Below are 20,892 nucleotides of genomic sequence, written 5' to 3'. Positions count from 1 at the left end.
CAGGTCCATGGTGATGCCCTATTGGAGGGGGATTATTTTCACACCAATGGGGTGACTGGTATCCAGAATGCCAGAGTTCACCGTGAGGTCAGATTTCCCAGACTTGGCAATGGGGGCCTGGGAGGGAGGAGTCAGAACCCCCCCCCCCCAATGCCAGCAATCCTTGTTTCCTCACTTCTTTCCCAAGCCTATTCCTCTATGTCAGTGGTCGGCAAACTCATTAAGTCAACAGAGCGGCAAACCGCGGCTCGCGAGCAGCATGTGGCTCGAGAGCCGCAGTTTGCCGACCACTGCTCTATGTACATATGATTCATCACTTGGCTCCCACACATGCTTACTCATGTCCCTATTAACATCTTGATTCATTCCCCCTCCTGCTCATTCATTCTACAGACATTGACTAAGGCCCACTCTCTGTGGGACTCCAAATCCTAGGGCTTCTGTGTCCCTGAAGAGGCTGTGCCTGTTGTCTCAAGAGGGGCTCCCATAGGTAGTTCAATGAGCACACACACAGGCATTTCAAAACTGGTTTTAAATACTCATCAGGGCGAACAGGAAGGGGCTGGGGTAAGAGCTTGTTACATGTGAGTATGGGGTGGGGCTGGGGTGCCCTGAGAGAAGGGCAGCTGGGGTGCCCCACCCCACCCTGGGACAAGGGAACAGAGAGGCCCTCTCTGGAGGGTCCCAGGGCCAACTGGGAGCCAGCCCTCCCTTCGAGGTAGATCATCGGGGAGGGAAACAAAGAGGAGCTCCCACGATGGTGGTGACAGGCGGTCACTTCTCAGTGGTAGTTGGGATAGCCCGAGGCCGGGGTCCCCTCCTTAGAGGGCAGCTGGCTGGGATCCTCCAGGAACGGGGGTGCTGGAGAGGGGAGAATCCAGGAAAGGTGAACAGAGGAGGCTAGGCAGAGCGTTACCCACCTCTCCCTGACCAGCTCCACCAGGCACTCACCATTGCGGAACTGCTGGGCAGTGTAGCGAGTGAGGAGGATGCCAACACCCTCAATGAGGGCCAACAGGATGCCCCCCATCATTGCCGAGCCCACCATGGCCAGTGGGCCACCTGGAGGAGCAAGGAGGCAGGGAGAGAGGTGAGTGCTGGCAGAACAGGGTGGGTGGAAGGGGCTGGAGCCGGGGCCAGGGCTGGGGGCACTCACTGCGGGCAGCCAGCACAGCCCCAGTCAACGCTCCGCTGGTGATGGAATTCCAGGGATCCTCCTTGCCCCGCACACGCACCAGGCCACAGTCGATGGTGGAGAACAGGCCCCCCCACACTGCAAAGCTACCTGCAAGGGGGCAGAGGCCCAATTAGTGTTCCTGGGGAATCCCAAGAATCCACGGCTCAGGGACTGGGGACTTCCAAGGCTGAATGCTCTGGCAAAGAAAGGGGAGACAAACCCAGATGCAAAGACAGATAGCAAACTCCTAGGCCCTAGGGCAGCCTTGGGCAAACTACGGGCCGCATCCGCATCCGCATCCGGCTGTTCTATCCGGTTCTCTTGCTCTCCCCTCCGCTCCTTTACTTTGAATTTATATTAGTTCACACAAACACTCCATCCATGCTTTTGTTCCGGCCCTCCGGTCCAGTTTAAGAACCCATGGTGGCCCTCGAGGCAAAAGGTTTGCCCACCCCTGGGCTAGGGGATATTCCCCACACCTGTCCTTGTGGTAGCTACATCTTCCAGCTGTCTCTAATTGTAATCGACATTCCCTTCTCCTTCATAGGGAGGTGACAAGTTTATAAGCACATTTACCTTCTTTTTTTAAAAAATATATTTTATTGATATTTTACAGAGAGGAAGGGAGAGGGATAGAGAGCCAGAAACATCGATGAGAGAGAGAAACATCGATCAGCTGCCTCCTGCACACCTCCCACTGGGGATGTGCCCACAACCAAGGTACATGCCCCCGACCAGAATCGAACCCGGGACCCTTCAGTCTGCAGGCTGACGCTCTATCCACTGAGCCAAACCGGTTTTGGCAGCACATTTACCTTCTATGTGGCTTTAAACAGAGCAACTTTGATCTCCATAAACCACCACATAGAATTGGAATTCTGCTCTTGGTTTTAGTGAGAAGGAAACAGGTTAGGAAAGCCAGTTAACCATCTGGTAGTTAAAGTGTTTACTGAGGCCTTATTGTGTCCTGGGACCTGATCTAGGTACTGTGGGTTATTTGACTTCAGTTAATATTATTAAAGTGCTTAGCAGAGCAACTGGCATTTAGTAAATGCCATGTAAATTACATAAATTACAAAATGACTGGGGTGGTTACTGCACTTGTCACCCCCATGATAGAGATGAGGTTGAGGCTAAGCCACTATCCCAAGGTCACACATCAGGAAAGAACCAGGGTCTCCAGCTGTGGGCAAACTACGGCCCGCGGGCCGGATCCGGCCCGTTCGGCTGTTCTATCCGGCCCGCGGAGCCGAAAGAGCGGAGGGTTCTCTTGCTCTCCCCTCCGCTCCTTTACTTTGAATTTATATCAGTTCACACAAACACTCCATCCATGCTTTTGTTCCGGCCCTCCGGTCCAGTTTAAGAACCCATGGTGGCCCTCGAGTCAAAAAGTTTGCCCACCCCTGGACTCTAGACTTAAACTCCAGAACTCACCCATATTAGACTGTTGGGAAATGTCACTCTTCCAGGAAGTCCCAGGCAGAGTTGGGGCTCACATGCGGACCTCCAACTTGAGGACCAGACCCAAAGCAACAACCACTGCCAACTTTGCCACCACCTCTCCTGTGTCCCCAGGCCTCTCACCTCCAATCTGAGGGGCTCGGATCCTCACAGCATTGGCACTACCTCTCAATCGGTGCCGAATTCCCTGGGGAAAGTGAGAGGAGAATCAGAGCAGGGCCGAGGCCACCGGCAGACAGGGTTTTCAGCTTTTCAGAGCGAAGGGGATTTAAGGATATTCAGTGGTAGAGATGTGGAGAGGCAGCGAAGAACTAGAGGACTGGGGAGCATTCCAACACAAGTATTCTCTTTTAAAAAAGTATTTTTATTGATTTCAGAGAGGAAGGGAGAGGGAGAAAAATCAAGGAGGAGAGTGAATCATGAATTGGCTGCCTCCTGCACACCCCCACGGGAGATCAAGCCTGCAACCCATGCAGGTACCCTGACCGGGAATGGAACCGTGACCTCCTGGTTCATAGATTGATGCTCAACCACTGAGCCACACCAGTCGGGTACAACAGAAGTATTCTCAAAGCTGGGTTGAGTTCTCATCTATCTATCCACTTCATGATTTCTGAGCACCCGTGCCAGGCACCATGCTGTATGCAGGAATAGAGCAGTGAATAAGGCAGACTGGTCCCTTCCCTCTCATAGCTCACATTCTAATGACACAGACAGACCCTGAGCAAGGGTACAGGTAAGCAAGTCAGTTTCAACAGCAATATGCATCCTAGAGGAACCAGGATAAAGAGAGATGATAGCAGCTGAAGGATAAGAAAAGACCTCTTTAAGGAAGGGGCATCTGTGCTGAGACTCTGAGGATGAGAGGGAGAAACTTGGGTAAAGATCCAGGAGTTACAGGAGCTGAGGGGATGGGGAGAGAGACATAAATTGCAGAGACCTTGGCAAATGGATGGCAAAATATGACATTTGATTAGATCTCCAGGAGGGGGTGTCAGAGAAAGGGACAGAATTTTTTATGATAAATTAAAAACATTTTCTTAACTTTAAGGCTGTCTTCCCTCTGCCAGTTAAACTCTTGTCACTTCCCTCTAGCCAGGTTTTTGACCCAGAATCTGCCTCTAGGTAAAAATCTGCCTGGCTCAGCATACACAGAGAATTTGGTGATGTGGATGAAAAAGGGGCTCTGTAATCAAATCACAAGGTCATCTGATCATAAATTCCTAACTAGAGGTCATGGTGGTTAGTCTTGGCTCAGGCCTATAACTTCCCTAGTAAAAAGGTTATCCTTGCCGTAAGCAAGCTCTGTCCATTGTTTCTGTGCATCTAGGTTAACACACCTCTGAAATGCCTCTTTTCCAAACCCCTCAGAATCGTAACCACCCTCAGAGATCACATAATCTTAACTATCTTATAATCCAATCATAGAGATGTCCCTGCTTTACTTTCTCCCAAGTTCATGTAATCATCCCTATTTTCCCTCCTTAATTCCAAATGTACAAAACCGCAAACTGTCATTAGGGGAAGCATTTTTCTCAATCTGTTGAGACCTTGCTTCCAGCCATGTCCTCTGTATGGCTCAAATAAGCTCTAATAAACCTTTATAAAATTTTTCTACAGGTTTGCACCTTCTTATGTCGACAGTGGTGACCATTTTCACAGAGGTGCTACAGTTGGGTTGGGGTGAGGGAATGAGGCCATGTTTACAGTTCCCCAAAACCCCAGATTCTGGAGTCAGGCCTGGCACATGGTAGGCAAGCAGGCACCAGAATGATTAAGTGCATGTAACTGACTCACGACAGGGGCATTGCGGAAGCCCTTGATGGCCTGGAAGACTCCACCACCGATGACACCCATAGTGAAGGCTCCACCGCAATCATCCACAATTCGCCATGGGCTGCAAGTGTCAAGGGGAGGATGGGGTTAATGTGAGCCCTCCCCCTATGCCATGCCACAAGGACTCTGTCCTTCTGGGAGAAACCAAGTCATTTGAATGGGAAGTAGCATTTCAGATAATAAGATTATTTCCCCCTCCCATTTAAGCAAAAAAAAAAAAAAAAAATAGTGCTTTGCCCTCTCCGCCCCGCCTCCTTTTGCAGCTAAGGAATCAGCCAACCGCTTTACTATCAAAGATGAAATGAACTGATATGCGCTAAGAGTTGACCCGTTTGAAGAAACACTATAGAAGTATTAACGGGCTAGTGGTGTCATTAACTGGCTAGTACTGTCGCACCCCCTTCTCCGAAAATGAGTGTGTCCAACCAAAGGCCCGCTCTCTTCCCCTCTCTTTTAACCTCGCACAACTGGAAAAACCAAGAGCGGGCGGTGGGGCGGATCCAGCACCACCTCCTTGCTCACAATAGGCTCATCTAGGTCCCGCCCCCATCCGCTACAGCAACCTGGGGAAAAACACGCGTGGTCGCCTAGGGGATTTCCACTCAACATCGTGCCACCCCTAGCGGGAATGGATTTGACCTGCGTGTTAGAAAAGAGATACGGAGTCAGAGGAGTGGTTCGTCCTGAACCGCACCTTCTCCAGGACCGTGGTGGCCCCTCTTAACGGAACCCGAGTAGGAGGGACCAAGTGAGGGGACGAAAAGAGACAGCTAAGCGTCTGCGGAGTCTGGGCCGTAGCGCTGTGGGGCCTGTGCCTCCCCCGCCCGCCTCCCACAGCTGGGCGCGGTGTCGCAAGAACAGTCCCGAGGCCTGTAGCCGTCGCCGTACCAGGGCTCCCGAGCGTACTCCTCCATGGCGCCGGCGTCCAGCCGCGCAGTCCCGCTAAGCCCCGATTGTGCCACGCCCCCTCGGTAAACGCACACAGTCGCCCCGAGCTTCCACCAATCCCAGGGCCGCAATTAGGTGGCTGCGACCTACGTCAGGCCCACGGGGCACTCTCATTGGCTACCCAGATGTGTCATCTTTTTCGCAGTCTGAGCTTCGCCCAGTTCATTTCCAGTCTTGGGGAGAGACTGTCTGGCTCTGTGCTTTAGGAGGAAAGAGTCGCGTGGTCCTGGTGATTCTAGCGGCGACTACAGCTACGCTGCCAGTCTGACAGCTTGCCACTACCCGCGTGACTCTATTGGTAACGTGGAGGGACATGCATATTTTGAAGCCGGAGGAGGTGCTCCCCTGTGCACCTCCATCCTAGCTCTTTGGTTCCTCCCACCCGGCAGTCTTTGGGAGACGTTAGGTGAGACCATTTCTGTGGCGTGGGGGAGTCGCGTTCGACCCCTACGGCGATGGGTGGGGCCTGGGCCTAGGAGAGGAACTGGTTTCTGGAGCACCGGGCCTGAAAAGGAGGGTTGCTGAGAGTTTTGGTAATATTGCAACCTATTTCTTCCACCTTTGAGCGCAGTTTCGTCTGCCCAGCTACTGGTGAGGTGGTGGGGGTCCAGATGAGCACACACTGGGAGCAGGGGGTGCTTGCTTATAGGATCGATTCATATTTTTTTCCGAGCTGGTTTTCAGTCTGTCCATCCGTCCCCAGATCTGCCTGCTACTCGCTATGCCGCTGCCCGTTGCTCTGCAGACCCGCTTGGCGAAGAGAGGCATCCTCAAACATCTAGAGCCCGGTGAGAGCGCTAAGAGCAGATGGGCCTTCCATGTGCCCGGCTTGACAGGCACTTACTTTGTTGTTGATATTTCCACTTGAATGATACATGGGCCTACTGTGCATCAAGCAGTGGGGTGGCAGGCATTTTTTGGTTAACCATGCGGATTCCTGACACCCATTCTTACTGGGTGCCAAGTATGGGGTGGGGGTGGGAACCCGGGGAAGATAGACATTTCATCCTTAATATTGACAGCTGATACCTATTTGGGCCTACTGTATGCCGGATTCAGTCCCTCCATGGAAGTGATTACATAGTATCTAATAGGATAGCTGTCACGTACTGCAGTCTCCTGTACCTAAAGACAGTGGCAGTATGCTGATACTGTGTGCTTTACTATAATAACAATTTTCAGACCTACTGTGGTGCCAGGCAGTACGCTGATGGTATATAGGTTATTGTTCACCATATCAATATGTGTTTTGGTTGTACTAAGTGCCTGGATTCACATTATGTTAACTCTATTCGGTGCCAGGCCCTGTGCACCTAATTTTTTTTTTCTGATGGTATATACCTTATTAACAGTGCTGATGATTATAGCTGACATCTCTTTTGGGCCTACAGTGACAGGCACTATGCTATTGCTGAAATACACATTTCATTATTATTTATATCCACAACTGGAGTCCATGACAGGCCTACTGAGGGTCTGATACACCTTTTTTATTCTACTGATGTTAACTGACAACGGTATGCGTCAGGCCTCAGGAACTGAATGGACTCAGAGCAGTGTTTGAATAAATCCCTTGCTATCCAAATTCTTGCTGCTAAAAATACAGGAGTCAGAAATCCTCGACTTCCCAAGCTTGGGAGCGGAATAGATTTGGACATTTTTAGAGAAACTTCTTGCTGTTTAAACTCGTTTAACCAAATCAATTTTGGTAGTGTGCTACTATGTATTCCTTGAGCTCAGGAATTGAAAGAATGTGGATAAATCCCTATCTAAACTCTGAAGCCACATAGGCTTGGGTAACAGTGTATCTTATATCAGGGGTGGGGAACGTCTGGCCTGTGAGCCATATAAGACCCGTGAAATCCTTTGGTCTGGCCCTGCCAAGGCTTTAGGAGTGAGTTAATGAAATGTTTGACCAAATATAGCAGGCTAATTTTTAAGTTGATAATTTTGTATGGCCCGTGAATGATGTTATAAATATCCAAATGGCCCTTGGTAGGAAAAAGGTTCCCCACCCCTGTCTTATCTGAACCCAGGAACAGGACAGATTTAGGTACGTACATGTTTTGGTAAGTTCGCTATTTATTTATTTGTTTATTTTTTTCAAACTGTAAGAGAACATTTATTTGGAAAACCATAGAGGTAGAAGTAATTTATTTATTGAGGAAATGGACTCAGGAAGGGCCCTTGGAGCTTGGGAGTGAGGAAGGTGACGGTGACGCGCCTGGGGGAAAGGGGAGGGGAAGGGAAAGGCGCAGGCGGGAAGGAGAGCTCCAAGTTCGCCATTTAGATGCCAGGACTTGGATTGTGAGCGCTGTGTGCCATGGCTAGTGAGATCTGGCACACGCACACGTGTCCGTGTGAATGTGAGCGTCTCTCCAGGCCCAAACTGTAGGATGAGGATCCCCGATACTTACTGCTCTCCTCCTCTGCCTGTCCTGGCAGAACCAGAGGAAGAGATCATTGCTGAGGACTACGATGATGATCCCGTGGACTATGAGGCCACCCGGTTGGAGGGCCTGCCGCCCAGCTGGTACAAGGTGTTTGATCCTTCCTGGTAAGCCTGGAGACCTTCGGGGGATGGGGAAGATAACTTCTGATTTTACCCTTCCTGTGCTGTCCCTGGCCTTGGGGAAATGGGGGACACAAGGGAAGGGATCTGGAGGGTCCTGACATGGGGTAGGTATAGGCAGAGATTGGGAAGCAGTGGAGGCTACAAGGGGGGGGCATCTGTGCTGACACTTCTTCCCTCCCTCCCACTGCCCTGCAGCGGGCTCCCTTACTACTGGAATGTGGACACAGACCTGGTATCCTGGCTCTCCCCCCACGACTCCAACTCCATCGTTACCAAATCGGCTAAGAAGCTCAGGAACAGTAATGCAGGTGAGTTGGCAGGTCCCAGGGTGCCTCAAGCACTTCTAGCATTTCTCAGAAAGGGCTCAGTAAATGACAGTGGGTCCAGGAGGGACAGGTGAGATAGGCCAACCCAGCCCCCCAGGTAAGAGAGGCTGGCAAAGGCAACAGCTACCGGGTTCTGAGGTGGGAGGAGGAAGGTCACTTCTTCAAGGCTTTTGTGTCCCCAGATGCTGAGGAGAAGTTGGACCGGAGCCACGAGAAATCGGACCGGAGCCACGAGAAATCGGACCGGAGCCACGAGAAGTCTGACAGGAGCCACGAGAAGTCTGACAGGGGCCATGAGAAGTCTGACAGAGACCGAGAACGTGGCTATGACAAGGTGGACAGAGAAAGAGAGCGGGACAGGGACCGGGACAGGGATCGGGACAGGGACCGGGACCGCGACCGTGACCGTGACCGTGGGTACGACAAGGTGGACAGAGAAGAGGCCAAAGAACGGCGCCACCATCGTCGGGAAGAGCTGGCTCCCTACCCCAAGAGCAAGAAGGGTAAGCTGAGCAGGGCTAGACCTGGGTAAGGCTGCAGGCACGGGGGCGCAGCATGTACAGAAGCCCTTACTTCCCTTTATGCAAGTGCCTGAATCGGGGGCTTGAGAGAAGGTGCTGTAGCCATGGCAGCTGGGGACCCCATTTGTTGTTGCAATGGGGGGAGCTCAGTGGTCAGAGGTCCTGTGTGCCTCCATTGAAGACCTTGTTCTGCCACCTCCTTCCACAGTTTCAAGCCGGAAGGATGAAGAGTTAGACCCAATGGACCCCAGCGCATACTCGGATGCACCCCGGTAAGTGACATGGACTCCCTGCACTTCCTTCCCTGACTCATGGGTTATTTGGGAGGGGGTTGCCTGCCACCTCCCACACTCCCATCCGCCTGACCCTCTTGTCATCCCCAGGGGCACCTGGTCAACAGGACTCCCCAAGCGGAACGAGGCTAAGACTGGTGCAGACACCACAGCCGCCGGGCCCCTCTTCCAGCAGCGTCCCTACCCATCCCCAGGGGCTGTGCTCCGCGCCAATGCCGAGGCCTCCCGAACCAAGCAGCAGGACTGAACCCAAGCAGCAGGACTGAACCCAAGCAGCAGGACTGAACCCTCGTGGTTTTTTAATAAAAGCTTTACAGTAGCTCTAACCCACTTCCTTCTCTTGCATTTTTTGAGGCTTTCCAACCCAAGGTGGCAAGACGCAAAGCAGTTTATTTGCAAAAACCTAAGAAATACTGTGGGGGTGGCAGGGACATATGGGGGCAGCAGGGGCTAGAGGCTGAGGTGGTTCCTATCTGGGCCCTCCTTATCAGACAGTTTAGGTGTATCAGCCCTGTGTGGGGGTGGGGGTGGGGGTGACGGGGACAGGGGGGACCGGTGTCTGTCTCCCCCCACCCCTAATACTGATCAGAGTTTGGTCCTGGCTGTGCCAGGGCAAGAAGGGAGGACGAGGCCAGGCCAGCGTCTTCAGTCCCAGCAGCTACGAACCTTTCACCTTGGTGAGCAACCTGTGGTGGAAATGGGAAGGAAAGAAAAACAGAGAGCTGGGGTGGGCTGGCAGGCAGGCATCCCGAGCAAGCGAGGGTGACAGCAGTGAGGCTGGTAATCCTGGGGTTAGTAATAAAGCCCGTGTGTAGAGAGCAGGTCCCCTGGGTCAGAAAGCTACACGTGGACTAAATAAATACAACATCTTTATTTGGCATTAGGTATCCTGACATTGGTTCATTACAGTTCCTTAGAAAACAAAAAAATTAGAACAAGTTAATCAAAAATAAAGGTCCAACGGCCCTATTTACACATAGCAAAGACAGCCCAGGCATCTCCCAAGCGTGCGCATGGGCACAGACACCCCCCCACACACACATACACACATACATACATACATACATACACACACACACACACCCGGGAGACAGTTAAGGGGTTAATAAGCTTTGAGGAGCGCATGGGGCAAGTTCCATATTTCAGCAACTTTAAGACACACACACACCCCCCCACACACCCATGAATTAAGGATGCCTTATTCAGCCAGTGGGGTAGCGAAGGGTATGGTTGGCAGCTTTATTTTTTTCTCTCAGAAAATAACCCTGCATCTGGCAACTGACAGTATTTCTTAAGATTCGGTCACTTCAGGGAGCTCCCTCCCTGCTTTTCCCATACCCTGGATCATCAATTATCTGATTACACAAATCCCCAAACCACTGCAAACCACAAAGTCCCAATTTCTGGACCAGGCTGATGCAAAACCTCAGCTCTCACCCCAACCTCTCCCACAAGAGACCCACCCTCGGGGATCTCAGTGTCAGGGAAGATGCCTGAAGGCCACAAAAAGAGCTGCTAACGGGATCCAGCATGGTGGTGAAGGAGAGCAGGCCCGGGGCTATGGGAAATGAGCCTCCACAGGCAGGCATCAGTCATTATTAAAGAGCTGTAGGGTTTTGTTGTCCAATTTGTCCTTACAAAGGTAGAGGGACTACTGGGAGGGACTCTCCCAGGCATGAGACGGGACACCTCTGGCTGAAGGAGGGAGGCAGATAAAAAGACCTTAAATGACAATACCCTCCCCAACCTGGTCCTCAAAGGGGTTAGACTAGGACAGAGGAGGTGGCTCTAAACACCCCTCCATGGGAGGGGGCGTTCAGCGGACAGGAAGGCTTCATGTAACGCCCGCCCAGCCCCAAGCCCCTCCCGAAGTCTCAAGGACCTGGGAATAAAAGACCTTAAATCCCAGAGGGGCCAGGCCCCGGGGGCAACTTGGGTCTTGCAGATGCCCAACACCCTCCACCCAGTCCCCCTCCCTGTCTCCCCACACCGTTGCCAGCCCTCACTTCACCAGCACTGACTTTGGCAGAAAGGGCTCCGTGCTGAGGTCTCCACGGTGGGAAGACAGCTGCGGTGGTGGTGGCTGCCCGGGAGGCTGCTGGTGAGTGCAGGGCCCAGAGGCAGAGGTGGAAGTGGATGCTATGGCTTTGGCTGCACCTCGGGGAAGGCTGTAGAGGTAGACGGCACCGATGACCAGCCCGGCGCCAAGGGCAAACAACGGGTCCACGTGGAAGCCAAAGAGCCGGATGGAGGCCACAGTGGACAGCACAATGGACAGGGAGGTGGCAAAGCCCTTGAGGATGTTGTCAGCGTACTTGACAACAACAGCCACCAGTAGCCCGCCAAAGGCCTGGTTGAGCACCACGCCCCAGACAGCAGGTGTGTACCCGAAGAAGAAGCCGCGGTGGGCCACAGCGGCGCCCTCGGCCCACCAGAGCCCCAGCAGGCCCAGCAGCGTGCCGAAGAGGCCCAGCTGCAGGTTGCGCAGCCATACGGAGCCCGAGCTGCCTTTGAGGATCTTCTCAAAGTAGACACCTGCAAAGCCCGAGGAGAGACAGGAGGCCACGACAGCGGCTAGGCCCACCCCAGGGTTCTGATCCAGTGGCCGTGGGCCCCCACCACCGGCTTGCTGGGCCTGGACAATGGCGACACCCGTGAAGAGGAGCAGCAGGGAGGCCCACTGCAGGCGGGAAAGGCTGCGGTTCAACATGAGCACGGAGAACAGGGCTGTGGTCAGGATCTTCAGCTGGTACGTCACCTGCGAGTGGCATGTGGAAGGTACTGAGAGCTGCCGCTGACCCCCGACATGTGCACATGGGGGACAGCACCCACTGTGGGCCCCCAGGCACAATGGGGGGGGACAGGGTAGATGACAATAAAAACAGCAAACATTTCCAGCTGCTGCCCATTGACAGATATAGCTAAATTGCTCTGAGGTTCCTCCCAGAAGGTACACAGGAGGTTGACTGTGCAAGAAGTCCCCGGCCACACCCAAGCCCACATCCCAACCCCATTTCCTGGCTGTGTAATGAGGGGGAAAGCACTTGCCCTGTCTGAGCCCTGACATCTGCTGTCAAATATGGCTGGTGTATGTCAAACGCCTCACACAGAAAGTAATGAATGAATGGTAGACATCAGGATGAGGGAGGTCTTGATCAATACCGGTTGATACAAATGAGTCCGCCACACAATATTAGCAGATCATGTGCTGGGTGTGGGTGTACGCACTTCATGTAAATTCATTCATTTAATCCTCCTGTATGAAGTGCGTGCTGCTGTAATGTCTAATTTCAAGATGAGAACACTGCCCTAGCTGGTTTGGCTCAGCGGATAGAGCATCATCCTGCAAACTGAAGGGTCCCAGGTTCCATTCCGGGCAAGGGCACATGCCCAGGTTGCAGGCTCGGTTCCCAGTTAGGGGGCGTGCAGGAGGCAGCTTATCAATGATTCTCATCATTGGTGTTTCTATCTGTCTTTCCCTCTCTCGTCCTCTCTGAAATCAATAAAAATAGGTATTAAAAAAATAAAGATGGATGCCCTGGCCGGTTTGGCTCAGTGGATAGAGCGTCGGCCTGTGGACTGAGGGGTCCCAGGTTCGATTCCGGTCGGGGGCATGTACCTTGGTTGCGGGCACATCCCTGATGGGGCGTGTGCGGGAGGCAGCTGATCGATGTTTCTCTCTCATCGATGTTTCTAGCTCTCTACCCTCTCCCTTCCTCTCTGTAAAAAAATCAATAAAATATATTAAAAAAAAATAAAGATGGGAAAGCTAAGGATCAGGGATTTTAAGTGACTCACCCAATACCACACATCACACAGCTAGAAAATCGAGCTGGGATTTGAACCTGGACAGCCTGGCCCCTGAATCCAGGCTCTTTAACCATGTCATAAGGCTGCCTGAAAATAGCCTGAAGCTATCACCAACCAAGGGCTCTTCCCAGGTATTATATCTTTTAAACATCCCAGCATCCCAGTGAGTAGCTATTACCATTTCCATTCCCATGTCTCACGGATGAGGAAATAGAAGTCAAGGGAGTTGCCCGGATATTCCAAAGGTGATAAGAGATCCAGCTCTCTGCAGCCCCACCCCCACCCCCACCCCACCCCCACCCCAGCCAGTTCCTCCAGGGCCATGCCGGGCTTGGGGCTCACCTGGAAAGTGGCAGCTGGCAGGTTGGAGATGGCAACATACTGGAGGTTATTCTGCAAGGTGTAGATGAGAGAGGGCACTGCAAGCTTGAACGTGTCCACATACTGTACCAGGACAGCCTCGTGGAGGAAGACGACCAGATGCTTCACGTTACCTTGGTGGATGGAGGAGAGCCTTTTAGCACTGACTACCAAAGACAGGGATCCTCTGCACGCTGGGACTAGGCCTGGTCCCTTGTCTCCCCCCGACACCGCCCCCCTGAGGACTAGAACGAGTCTGTGCTCTCAATTTCCCTACAGAAGAAGCGCATCTCCAGTAGGCCTTTCGGATACCGAGCTGGATAAATACAGCAGTCCCTTAACACTGGACGTAACACTGTGTCTGAGACTCACAGGCCATATCTCACTCCTCTTAGAGCCTACCTCCCTGGCGCAAAGCCCCATTCAGGGCAGGCACTCCATACACATTTGCACGATGAACTCATCAGCATAAAGTGGGATAGTGGGAAGCAGAAGCCCAAGGAGTGTAGGTGGAAGGCTGTTTATCAACTAGGGATGATTTTACACTCCACTTGTAGACTTAACCTAGCTCCTTACTGGCCTGCAAGCTGCCCGAGGGGGCCATCTCCCACTGGGCGGAATCTTTCTGTCAGCCCTACACACACCAAGCAGTTACCCCCGACACATGGAAATACGCACACTTGACTGTTAAGCAGAAAAGTCTGGTTGGGACCTGCTCCAATCAATCGATGGGAGTATTTTCCAATATAATAAGGCCTTTGCAAAGCTTGTCCCACTTTTTTTGCAGTTCAGTGTCACTCCTCAGGGAAAATCCAACCGCTACATAAGATTATCACGGGACTTGTCGATGCTCACTCACGTTCCCTGTCCTTGCCTTTCATAGCATTAACCCCAGGAGTAATTATCAATGTCTAACCCCTTACCCAAATTTCCTGGGCCCAGGTGTTTGGGTGTTTAAAAATTTCCAGGTGTTAGAAAGGTAACATGGTCAAGATCCTATATACTTCATATAACACCCCCCCCCCACATAAATGGGTTACACGCCATAATCAAGCACATTCATATTCCCACCACATGAGAAAAAGAAAAACACACAAATGTATCCATAGCCCCACATCAGGTCAGGCCCAGCTTTACCACCAAATTCAGAGAAAAGGAAAGTGGGGTGTGTGTGTGAAATTGTAGGTAAGAGATGAAAGCCTCTGACTAAGTCTGCAGCTATTTGTTTCTCCCCATCAGCCCCATGAGGGCAAGACGCAAGTGTGCGCTGCTAACACTCCACCTCCACAGCCACAGCAAGGCCTGCCATGCAGTGTTCACTAGGAAGTGTCTGAGAATCAATCAGGAGCAGAGCAGGTAGGTCCCTAAACTGCTGTCTCCCAGGGCCCTGGAGCTAAAGAAGTGGGTAAGAAGGTCTTGTTCAATGTAAGTGCTGAGGGCATAGCCACATGCAAGGTCTTTATAGAGAAATGACTTGGCAACATTTTAAAGAAGAAGGCCGTCAGGGGGGGTGTTTAAATTAGGAGATAAAGCTACCTTATAGGAAATACAGAGGATAGAACTACTGGGAGGCAGTTAGCAAAATCTAGGTTACCCCAAGTCTACAAGACAAATGACCTGGTTTCTTCAACAAATTAACTAGAGAGAGAGAGAGAGAGAGAGAGAGAGAGAGAGAGAGAGAGAGAATTGGAGGGAAATCTAGAGGTTAACAAACTCAGAAGACATTAACCAAGTACAAGTCACTGATCTTGATATAAACTTGAGTCAAACACTCCTACAGAGAACAGATTGACAGCTGTCAGAGGGGAGGGTGGTAGGCAGCTGGGTGAAAAAGATGAAGGATTAATAAAAAACAAACAAACAAACAAAAACACCGTCTAGACCAGTGGTCGGCAAACTCATTAGTCAACAGAGCCAAATATCAACAGTACAACGATTGAAATTTCTTTTGAGAGCCAAATTTTTTAAACTTAAACTTCTTCTAACGCTACTTCTTCAAAATAGACTCGCCCAGGCCATGGTATTTTGTGGACGAGCCACACTCAAGGGGCCGAAGAGCCGCATGTGGCTCGAGAGCCGCAGTTTGCCAACCACTGGTCTAGACAAACAATAGTATGGTGATTACCAGAGGGAAAGGGGAGGTGAGGAGAGGTTGGAGATGGTAAAGAGGGCATAAATGGTGATGGAAAGAGACTTGACTTGGGGTGGTGAAGACAATATACAGATGATGTAATATAGAATTATTGTACCCCTTAAACCTATATAATTTTATTAACCGATGTCACCCCAATAAATTCAATAAAAAAAACTTGGCTCAAATACATTTTTAAAAATGTTTATGATGCCCTCAGGGGTGGGCAAACTTTTTGACTCGAGGGCCACAATGGGTTCTTAAACTGGACCGGAGGGCCGGAACAAAAGCATGGATGGAGTGTTTGTGTGAACTAATATAAATTCAAAGTAAAGGAGCGGAGGGGAGAGCAAGAGAACCCTCCGCTCTTTCGGCTCCACGGGCCGGATAGAACAGCCGAACGGGCTGGATCTGGCCCGCGGGCCGTAGTTTGCCCACGGCTGCCTTGTTTGGCTCAGTGGATAGTGTCGGCCTGTGGACTGAAGGGTCCCAGGTTCGATTCCAGTCAAGGGCACATGCCTGGGTTGCGGGCTTGATCCCCAGTAGGGGGCATGTAGGAGGCAGCCGATCAATGATTCTCTCTCATCATTGATGTTTCTCTCTACCTCTCCCTCTCCCTTCCTCTCTGAAATCAATAAAAAAAAATGTTTATGACACTTGAGAAATCACTAGAATATCTGGACATTGACTGCATATTTGATTATTTTATTAACTTTTCTAATTATTAATTTTTGATATATGTGTATGATTTTAGATATTAGTTATATTTTTAAATGGACCAAAATATATATTCAAGATAATAAGGAGAATTTACTTCAAAATAATACTTCAGCCCAGCTGGAGTGGCTCAGTGGTTGAGCGTCAACCTATGACATGGTTTGATTCCTGATCAGGGCACATGCCCAGGTTGTGGGCTCGATCCCCAGAGTGGGGAATGTAGGAGGCAGCCAATCCATGATTCTCTCTCACCACTGATGTTTCTATCTCTCTCTCCTCCCTTCCTCTCTCAAATCAATAAAAAATAATATGTTAAAAAATACTTCAGCTGGTTTGGCTCAGTGGATAGAGCATCGGCCTGTGGACTGAAGGGTCCCAGGTTCAATTCCGGTCAAGGGCATATGCCCGGGTTGTGGGTTCGATCCCCAGTGTGGGGCATGCAGGAGGCAGCCGATCCATGATTCTCTCTCATCATTGATGTTTCTCTCTCTCTCTCTCTCCCTTCCTCTCTGAAATCAACAAAAAGTATATTTAAAAAAATACTTCAGCCGAAACCGGTTTGGCTCAGGGGATAGAGTGTCGGCCTGCGGACTGAAGGGTCCCGGGTTCGATTCCGGTCAAGGGCATGTACCTTGGTTGCAGGCACATCCTCAGTGGGAGGTGTGCAGGAGGCAGCTGATCGATGTTTCTAGCTCTCTATCCCTCTCCCTTCCTCTCTGTAAAATATCAATAAAATATATTTAAAAAAAAATACTTCATGTGGGACATAGGGCAGGCCCTCAAATAACATTGTTTTCTTTAATATTATTGTGTTATAACTATTGAAATGCCTATGAACTTAACTCATTTGTATCAATTAGCCTGTGGTAAAACTGATTTCATTATACATTGTCTCATTTAAAGTTGCTGAACCTATTCATGACATTAAGTGAGGAGTTACTGTAGTTCAATATAATAAGGTGGGGGGCATAGGTAGGCAGACATATAGATTGGCAGTGAGGGGATAATCACTGATGCTGGTTGTTTTTTTGTTTTATTTTTTATTAATCCTCACCTGAGGATATTTTCTCATTGATTTTTAGAGAGAGTGGAAGGGAGGGGGAGAGACAGAGAAACATCAATGTGAGGGAGACGCATTGATTGGTTGCCTCCCGGGGATGGAGCCTGCAACTGAGGTACATGCCCTTGACCGGAATCGAACCTAGGACCCTTCAATCCGAGGGCCGATGCTCTCTATCCACTGAGCCAAACCGGCTAGGGCTCACTGACACTGTTTAATAGCAGAGTGGCTATCAGTTGATAATTGTTGAATCTGGGTGATGGGTACATGGGTATTTTCCTATTTTATCATTCTCTCTGATCCTGTGTTTGCAGGTCCTCATAATAAAAAGTCAAAGAGAACTAAATAAATCATTATATGTAAGGGTCACCTGCCATTGATGGGCACAGACTGGCTCACTCATACAGGGTTTGGGGTATAAAAGTGTCGATGGAGCTACTCATAGCTGCAGGAACAAGGCAGCGTGGCTGCACTTACACACTTCCCAGGCAGTTCTACAGTCAGAGATATTACCCCAGCAAACCCTCCCTGTGGGTGTAGGTCTACACCAGCCGTGGGCAAACTACGGCCCGTGGGCCGGATCCGGCCCATTCGGCTGTTCTATCCGGCCCGCAGAGCCGAAAGAGCGGAGGGTTCTCTTGCTCTCCCCTCCGCTCCTTCACCAGCAGCAGTGTTAACATGGCAACGTCAGGAAACACGGCCGCAGCTCCTTCTTCTGAGTGGGCGGATTTATATCCCCATTCAGTAGAAGGAACAACCTCTCCATCTTCCAGAGGCTCCTTGTCATGCCCGCGGACGCGTCCCCCGACATCACCCTGGGAATGCGTAGACACGTTATCCTGGTGATGTAGGGAGACACGCCCCTGGAGAGCACAGTATCAGAGCATTAGCTAAAAAGGAGACCAACAACACTGTTCCCACTGAAGTTGATGTTTTAAAGACCAAAAACCTTTCAACCCAGTCTACATTGCCATCTACATCTACGTCCCGGGCATCATTTGGAAGTTGCACTAAAGAAAATGTTTAATTTACTGTTTACACATTTTGTTCTTTTCTATTTGTTTTAGTTTTAAATTATTTTATTATATTTAAGTTTAATTTGAAAGGCTTTTGTACCTTTCCTTTGTTAGGCAATTTTATTTTGCCTTTGCCATCTTCAATAGAAGGTATGATATTGTGCTATGATTCCTCCATTTTTTGAAGTTTCAAATTATAATAATTAGTGTTTACATTCTTCTTGTTAAAATGTTTGAAATGAATAAAACTATTGAAATAAAAAAAAAAAGACCGTACCCTTTTATGTAATGATGTTTACTTTGAATTTATATTAGTTCACACAAACACTCCATCCATGCTTTTGTTCCGGCCCTCCGGTCCAGTGTAAGAACCCACTGTGGCCCTCGAGTCAAAAAGTTTGCCCACCCCTGGTCTACACACACACACACACACACACACACACACAGGCAGAACCCCACCGGACAACTCCAATACAGCCCCCCTCCCTGGCTCATACCCCTCTTCTGTGCGAAGAGTAGCAGCAGGCAGGTGAGACCTTTGAGCACCTCGGCCATAACCACAGCAGTAGTGGCAAAGAAGCGGTCGCCAGGCAGCGTGCGGGTGTAGCGGATGCTGAGGATGAGGGAGGCATTCTGAACCACCAGCACGGCTAGGGATATGTATTTGAGGCGCCGGTGAGCTGTGGGGAATGGAAGGATCAAAGGTGAAGAAGAAGGTGTCAGAAGCTGCTTGGGGCATAGCCATACCACCACCCTCCCCTCCCCCTTTTCAACCAGGATCCTCCTAGCCACCACTGCTTTCTCCTCCCTCTGCCTGCCCATCCTAACCCGAAGAGGGTCACAGGAAGATCCAGAAAGGGAGAAGTGGGCCAGGCCCATACCTGGAATCCTTCTGGAGGTGTTAGGAAATGGCCAGGGCAGGCCCTGGACACCCCGCTTCCCCTGAGTGAGAAGCAACTCTCTCCCAGAAAAAAATAGCAACTACAGTCTCAGCATTTATTGAGTGCTTACTGTGTGCCTATCACTGGGCTAAGGGATTTATATGCATTACAACAGACCCCGATGTTGCTCTGATCTCTGAAGGAACTGTAAGGATTCCCATTTTATGGATGAGTTAACTGAAGATTTCTATGTAGTGTTGCTTCTATTTAATGAGGGGCTGTTCCATATAAAGAATGATACTCTAATACAGGGAATGAGACCACTGTATAAAGCAGGTTCACTCCCTAAGAAACAGCCTTTCTCCCAACTAAGAAATTATTTTATTCTTCCACACTCAGAATGGTCTCTCCAACCCCTCCCTCCTATGAGGACAGATTCTTTCTGACCCCAAATAATCTAACAAATAAGATATGATTCCCACACTTGAATTGAGCCCCAAATAATCAATGATTGCTTCACCAAAAATGGTCTGGTTCCTTCAATGATATAAGGAAATTTCCCTTTACTCCACATGGTCCAGTCCTCCAACCACTGCATTCCTCTACCTCCAGCTGAGAATTATTCCTTGTTTTACTCACACAATGAACAATCCTGGCTATAAGGAAGAGCCTGGCACCCTCAGAACGTCCGTTCTCTGCCATATAAGGAAGGACTGCCCCCTTCACTCCAACATATAATAAACCTCCATTGGGAGGGGACCCCCCCCCCTTCACTCCAACATATAATAAACCTCCATTGGGAGGGGACCCTCAGATGGTCTGCTCCCCATATAATGAAGGACATCCCCATTCTCAAAATGGACTCTCTAAATCACATAAGGAAGGACCTGCCCCACCCTAACTCACAATAGCCCCTGTCCCTTTATAAGGAAGAACCTCCACCCAGAATAGCCTCTCCCTTTTATAAAGAAAAAACTCTCCCACCCTCGGAATGGTCTCTCCTTTCCATAAGGAAGGACCCCCACACACACTCAGAATGGTCTTAGCCTCCCCATGAGGAAATATCCCCCCAGACTCAAAAGAGCCTCTACTCTTCCTATGCAGAAGAAACTCCCCTCATCACCCTCGGGATTGATTTTTCCCACCCTCCACACACTCACAATGGTCTGTTCCTTCTTCCCTCCCCACCCATCCTCACCCCCGCTACACACATTGGTCGGTCCATATGGGATGCTCCCTCTCGCTTCAGTCAAGCACCTTCCTGACGTCCCCCAGCGATCCTGCCCCTGCCCCGCCGCCGACCGCTTGGCCACAGCCTGCCTCACCCGCACTCATGGTACCAGGCTCCAAGGCCCCCGCGGAGACCACCCCTGGCCCGGCCGCCGCGGTGGAACAGCCAGACCCAACCGCTGCCATGTTGGCATCTGCCTGGCCCGTCCCCTCGGCAACAGCAGGCCACTTCCGTGTCTGTCACTTCCGCTTCCGGGCCTCTAGGGTAAGCTAGGACGAGGGAAGGGCCGACTAGAGCAGTGGCTTTCCTTGTCTGGTCCTGATCGCCCAGTTTTGAAGCCTCAGGACTTGGACCCCACGTGATAGGGAGATCGCGCGTGCGGCCAGCTCAGCCCCCCCTCTTCCCGTTACTACACCCGCCCACTTCATTGATACTGCTTTCCAGATCACCCGCCCATCCCGTCTCCTCGTCTCATTGGTTCAGTTGCCCCGCTCCTATCTCGGTCCTTTATTGGCATGATCTTCCGATGGCACCGCGCTTTCCAAACCA

General features: G+C 50.6%; 3 protein-coding genes across 11 annotated transcripts; 1 reads left to right on the top strand and 2 right to left on the bottom strand.

Moving 5' to 3' along the window:
* Positions 1–512: 512 nt before the first annotated feature.
* On the bottom strand, positions 513–5,468 carry TIMM17B (translocase of inner mitochondrial membrane 17B). Its single transcript, XM_080652749.1, has 6 exons — positions 5,363–5,468; positions 4,436–4,535; positions 2,762–2,825; positions 1,157–1,285; positions 952–1,062; positions 513–861 (listed from the first exon to the last, which is right to left on the bottom strand). The coding sequence occupies exons 1-6, from the start codon at positions 5,386–5,388 to the stop codon at positions 782–784; spliced, it is 510 nt and encodes a 169-aa protein (XP_080508875.1). The 5' UTR covers positions 5,389–5,468; the 3' UTR covers positions 513–781.
* A 112-nt stretch (positions 5,469–5,580) lies between these two features.
* On the top strand, positions 5,581–9,463 carry PQBP1 (polyglutamine binding protein 1). Of its 6 annotated transcripts, none has more exons than XM_080652244.1 (8): positions 5,581–5,828; positions 6,126–6,210; positions 7,422–7,475; positions 7,868–7,979; positions 8,193–8,305; positions 8,506–8,826; positions 9,053–9,116; positions 9,228–9,463. In XM_080652244.1, the coding sequence occupies exons 2-8, from the start codon at positions 6,144–6,146 to the stop codon at positions 9,382–9,384; spliced, it is 888 nt and encodes a 295-aa protein (XP_080508370.1). In that variant the 5' UTR covers positions 5,581–5,828; positions 6,126–6,143; the 3' UTR covers positions 9,385–9,463. The 6 variants fall into 6 exon arrangements, with proteins under 6 accessions (XP_080508370.1, XP_080508373.1, XP_080508369.1 ...); XM_080652243.1 differs by lacking the exon at positions 5,581–5,828 and adding an exon at positions 5,840–5,955; XM_080652242.1 differs by lacking the exon at positions 5,581–5,828 and adding an exon at positions 5,884–6,013.
* On the bottom strand, positions 9,412–20,575 carry SLC35A2 (solute carrier family 35 member A2). 4 transcript variants are annotated; one of them, XM_080652239.1, is made up of 5 exons: positions 20,438–20,575; positions 18,729–18,911; positions 13,290–13,441; positions 11,159–11,895; positions 9,412–9,823 (listed from the first exon to the last, which is right to left on the bottom strand). In XM_080652239.1, exons 1-5 carry the CDS (start codon positions 20,526–20,528, stop codon positions 9,796–9,798), a joined length of 1,191 nt encoding a protein of 396 aa, XP_080508365.1. In that variant the 5' UTR covers positions 20,529–20,575; the 3' UTR covers positions 9,412–9,795. The 4 variants fall into 4 exon arrangements, with proteins under 4 accessions (XP_080508365.1, XP_080508366.1, XP_080508367.1 ...); XM_080652240.1 differs by having other exon boundaries at positions 9,509–9,823; positions 11,159–11,305; positions 20,438–20,549; XM_080652238.1 differs by lacking the exon at positions 9,412–9,823 and adding an exon at positions 9,885–10,049 and having other exon boundaries at positions 20,438–20,547.
* Between the last annotated feature and the right edge of the window lie 317 nt (positions 20,576–20,892).

This window comes from Plecotus auritus, assembly GCF_963455305.1.
Source record: "Plecotus auritus genome assembly, chromosome: X".
Taxonomy (NCBI): domain Eukaryota; kingdom Metazoa; phylum Chordata; class Mammalia; order Chiroptera; family Vespertilionidae; genus Plecotus; species Plecotus auritus.
The sequence above is the reverse complement of the archived record's forward strand: the minus strand, read 5'-3'. Positions and strand labels throughout refer to the sequence as shown.